The 5318-nt window shown below is 35.8% G+C and overlaps 1 protein-coding gene across 1 annotated transcript; it reads right to left on the minus strand.

Moving 5' to 3' along the window:
- Positions 1–413: 413 nt before the first annotated feature.
- Positions 414–2828, minus strand: LOC102401141 (olfactory receptor 13C3). Its single transcript, XM_006069072.3, has one exon. The coding sequence runs from the start codon at positions 1504–1506 to the stop codon at positions 553–555; it is 954 nt and encodes a 317-aa protein (XP_006069134.2). The 5' UTR covers positions 1507–2828; the 3' UTR covers positions 414–552.
- Positions 2829–5318: the final 2490 nt, after the last annotated feature.

The following is a 5318-nucleotide window of genomic DNA, read 5'->3' on the forward strand; positions in this document are numbered from 1 at the left end:
CCGACTTGAAGACCGAGTTTGGTGTAAATGTATAGTACATTAGCATAGCTTAAGAAAACATTTCCATAAGAAAAATGCATTGGTTATCTCAAGGTTTGAGAATAGTTAACTTCAGTTGTTAACTTCAGTTGTTAACTTCAGTTAACATAGTTGTCATTATGGCAACACAGTATTTTAAGAGAAAGTGTAAGTGAAGTCACTCAGTCATGTCCAACTCTTTGCGACCCCATGGACTGTAGCCTAATAGGTTCCTCTGTCCATGGGATTTTCCAGGCAATAGTAATGGAGTGGATTGCCATTTCCTTCTCCAGCGGATCTTCCCGACCCAGGGATGGAACCCAGGTCTCCCACATTGTACACAGACGCTTAACCGTCTGAGCCACCAGGGAAGTCCATTTTAAGAGAAACCTCCTTTTAAATTTGTATAGAGAAGGAAAAAAATATCCCTAGTTTGTTTCCTCCTGCCGCTTAAGAGAGATAAAAATGTCTGACACTTGCAGGCTATTTCCTCTGTTTGGAGACCCCTGGCCTTCCAGCCTATTACCCTCTCACTTATTGGATAGGTTTTTGGTTTAGCAAATATTTTACAGCAGCTTTTACATCCTTATTCCTCAAGCTGTAGATTATAGGATTTAGCATGGGAGTCACTACACCATAAAACAGGGAAATGAGCTTGTCAGAAGCTTGCAACTTGTTTTCTCCGTGCAGTTCTTGAGACTTAGGTTTGGCATACATAAAGAAGATGGTACCATAAAATATAATTACCACAGTCAGATGTGCTGAGCAGGTAGAAAAGGCCTTATGTCTCCCTGTAGCTGAGTTCATTCTCAAGATGGTATAGAGGATGAACATGTAGGAGAAAAATATGACCAGCAGTGGAAGAACTAGAAATGCCATATTTGATACCATCATGGTGATAATATTGAGAGATATATCAGTACAAGCTAGCTTGAGAACAGCTAATATTTCACATGTGAAATGATTGATTACATTATTCTCACAGAAAGGCAATCGCATGGCAAGAGATGTTTGTACAATTGAGTTGATTCCGCCAGATAGCCATGACAGAGAAGCCATCAGGACATACAGCACCTTGCTCATGATGACAGGGTATCTCAGAGGGTTACAGATGGCCACATAGCGGTCAAAAGCCATCATGCCAAGGAGCAAGCACTCTGTTGAACCCATTGCAAATCCAAAAAACATCTGCACTGCACATCCAGAGAAGGAAATGTTCCTTTTCTTTGAGATTAAGCTCACCAAAGTTGAAGGAACAGAAGAAGATGTATAGCAGATATCCAGAAAAGACAGGTTTCCCAGGAAGAAGTACATGGGGGAGTGAAGATGGGAATCAAAGATGCTTGCTGTGATCAGAACACCGTTGCCAATTAGAACAACTAGGTACATACTTAGAATTACAACAAAGTAAACAATCTCAATCTTTGGGTATTCAGAAAAACCCAGAAGAAGAAATTCTAGCACAAATGTCTGGTTAATTTTATCCATGTCCTCTGCTTTCAGGATGTCAAAGGAAGATCTCCTATAAGATATATTCACTGTCAGGAAACAAGTGTTACATGTTACACATTACCTGAACAATTGGTTTTTAAAGAATGTATTATAAGGAGTATTTGCTTGAAGCCCTGAAGTCCAGTTATCTTCAACAATGTGTATCAACAAAATACAATAAAATTGGAAATGATTAAAGTATCTATTCCATTGCCACTATGTGAAGATCTACCTATGATTAAAGAAACATATAGAAGTAACTTTTCCTGTTGTTGAGGACATGTTCCTGGGTTGATGTTTCTAAAACTCCTGACTAATTAGTAATTATAAGCCTGACTTCATCTGCCCTAGAAAGTAAAGAGTTGAGATGGCAAAATACCACTCAATAGGACTGGAAATTTTAAATTGCAATTCACGATGGTCAAAATTCACAGAAACTCTGATTTTCAGGGGGCATACATCTTTCTATGCCTGACACTGCATAGTATATATTAGTCACCTTGTTTTATAGACACTTAGTAATAATAAATTGAATAGCATAAACTGAAATTTAACATCTGTTTAAACACAGATATCTGTTGATTTCATATTCCAGCTCCTCTTAGTTTCTTGTGTGACTGTTCCTATGACAAGACCACTGCATAGACCAGCTCCACACGAATGTTACAGACAACCTTTGGAGAACATTACATAGTCTCTTCGCTTATTTTTACTCTGTGGCTTCAGAGTGTATCTTCATAATTTATCCACTTAAGTCAACCTAAGAGAACAGCAAAAATGTTTAAATATTTTTATAAATAGGTATACATGGGTATATGTACTATTTTATGTTTAACAGAATATATTCATTGTTTGTGCTATCCCCATTTTTCAAATATTAAAAAAATGGAATTTTTCCAAGGTTAACCACATAGTAAATAATAAAGTGGGGCTCAAAGCTCAGATCAAGTGTAGTTCACAGCACCACTATTTTTAGGATACACATGAGTCATCCACACAGTAGGATTTTATGAGACTTTTAGCAGAAACATAATAAAAGGAATTAAGATATTTAGATTAAAGTGTTTGTCACATTACTGACTGGATGTGAAAACTGATCTTTTCATAATCACCACCATATTTGACATTAGTCAAAATCACAAGCTTAGTCCTCACGTGGCTAATAGATTTGAGGATTTCAGCCACTTTTCACCCACTCTGTCACTTAGTTTGCCATGTGATAGTAGTTGAGGAAATCACTATATAGCAGATATTACTTAGAATCAGAAATCCAATTCAACAGAGGGATTCATACTAAGGAACAATTTAGAATACACAATGGAAATATCACAACTTTGAAGAGAAAGACAATAAGGGAATATAAAATCTCTATTTTGAAGATGAAAACTTTAGCCCAAATGACATTGCAAATTTTTATTTGTTCAGCTTAAGGAAAGAATTTTCCTTAAAGAAGAGAAAGAGAAGGAAAACCTTCATTTCATTTATGCAACAATTTCTTTTTTTATATATATAAATTTTTTTTAAATTTTATTTTATTTTTAAACTTTACATAACTGTATTAGTTTTGCCAAATATCAAAATGAATCCGCCACAGGTATACATGTGTTCCCCATCCTGAACCCTCCTCCCTCCTCCCTCCCCATTCCATTCCTCTGGGTCGTCCCAGTGCACCAGCCCCAAGCATCCAGTATCGTGCATCGAACCTGGACTGGCAACTCGTTTCATACATGATATTACACATGTTTCAATGCCATTCTCCCAAATCTTCCCACCCTCTCCCTCTCTCACAGAGTCCATAAGACTGTTCTATACATCAGTGTCTCTTTTGCTGTCTCGTACACAGGGTTATTGTTACTATCTTTCTAAATTCCATATATATGCGTTAGTATACTGTATTGGTGTTTTTCTTTCTGGCTTACTTCACTCTGTATAATAGGCTCCAGTACTTACTTCAGGATCTTGTGTGTCATATTTTAGGCTTGAAATTAGTTCACTAGGCTGATGTCACATGACTAAAATCAGGAACAAGCAATATTCATAGTCCATTATCTTTATATTACAACTTTGCCTAACTGGTAGCATTAAAATTTGTATAAAAATCATGTGTCAACAGCAGGCTATTGTTAGTGAGAACCTTAGAATAGTCAGGGTCACAAAGTCAAATTGACCTTCATTCAACAGTGCCAGGAACAAGGAGGCAAAAATCCAACACTTATCCTATACTACTTCACATGACAAGTCAAAATTCTCCCCAATGAGGCTCAGAAATTGGTGAGAGGATGCACTGGATAAGGAACATGAGCACCCTGATCAGACCAATCACTAACAGAAATGGAAGAAGACAGCAAGATTTACCAGGATACAAGATGTTTTAACCAGGCTCTTTGAATCCAGGACTGCAGCGACTGTTGTCTTCCTCTTCCAGACAATTGCAATGACAATGCATCTGAGGTTATCTAAACTGCTTTTTCCAGTCATCTGTTCCAAGCCTTTCCATCCTAGGCAGAAATCTCTCACTAAGTCAAACACACCTTGAACTAGGCTTGTTTTGCTACATTTGGTTTACTTCTGCTCCCGGCACTTTAGACTGTTTATGTTGTTATATTGTGAGGTAACGAGAGACATGAGGGAAGGAGCTTATTTGTCTTGTTCATCCTTCTACACCTAAGTCTAATACAGTGTCAGCACAAAATAGATGGGTTCTGACTGACTTGGTGAAGGCTTATTTTCTAAACTCAAGCAATTTTCTCGTGCAGTATTTGTGAATTAATGATCAGGAAAACTTTAACGTATCACATTTGTTCATCAACATCAGGTTTTAGCTTTTTAAACTATCTTTCAGTCAATACTAACAAACAGCCATCTTATATAAATTATTACCATTTATGCATTGTAAGTATAGAGGATAATTTAATATTTATTAAAAATATATGTGACATGGGTTTTGTATAGTGGAAAAGCATCTCAGATTAGAACTAAAGTCTTTGGTTTGAGGTTCTCTGCCTCTAATTTATAGCTGTCTTCTCATTTGTAAAATGATAAAAATATTTGCCTTACTTTCCTTAGAGGAATATTTTGAGGAAATAATGAGATAGCATATGGAAATTAAGGATTAACAGAGTGTACAAATAATAATGAAATAGTAATAGTCATAATAATGATTCACAGCTGTATTTTAGTGACAAACTGATACCTGTATTTCATCAGGCTATTCACATTACAAATTACTACTAAATGATAGCTTTAACTATAGACTGAAAAGATACAATGTCATGACAATCAAGATTTACCATTATTATTGATAAATTATTTCTACCTCCTAAAAGAACTTGCTATGTTCCTTGTCAGTACTTACTGTCACATTCTGAATTAAGATCAGGATCAACAAACAGTGCTTGATTCCTCAGACATGGAAGAATAAATATTTGTTATGCAACAGTTGTAATTGTTCCCCTGTTCCCAAAGCAATTTAAAGTTGGAATGAGAGATCAATGGAATGGGAACTTTCTGGTGCATCAGGGACATTGTCCCACAGACACAATTAAGAGTGGTTTTGGGAACAAACTGTGGCTGAACTAAAACTCCAAATTGAAATGACATTCTTCTACCCATGTAACATTTGAAAACAGGTGCAAATGTTCACCAAAGTAATTTCATGAAATGTGAGAGCTTTTTAGTTCAAATTTGTATTACCAAAATAATGTTAATTCAAAGTAAGAATTTATTAATTTGAATAAAAATTATCAAAATGAAAGTCTTGAATTGAAAAGTAATCAATTCAATTCATTGTGAATTCAATGACAGATTTA

The sequence above is a fragment of the Bubalus bubalis genome, chromosome 3 (assembly GCF_019923935.1).
Source record: "Bubalus bubalis isolate 160015118507 breed Murrah chromosome 3, NDDB_SH_1, whole genome shotgun sequence".
NCBI lineage: Eukaryota > Metazoa > Chordata > Mammalia > Artiodactyla > Bovidae > Bubalus > Bubalus bubalis.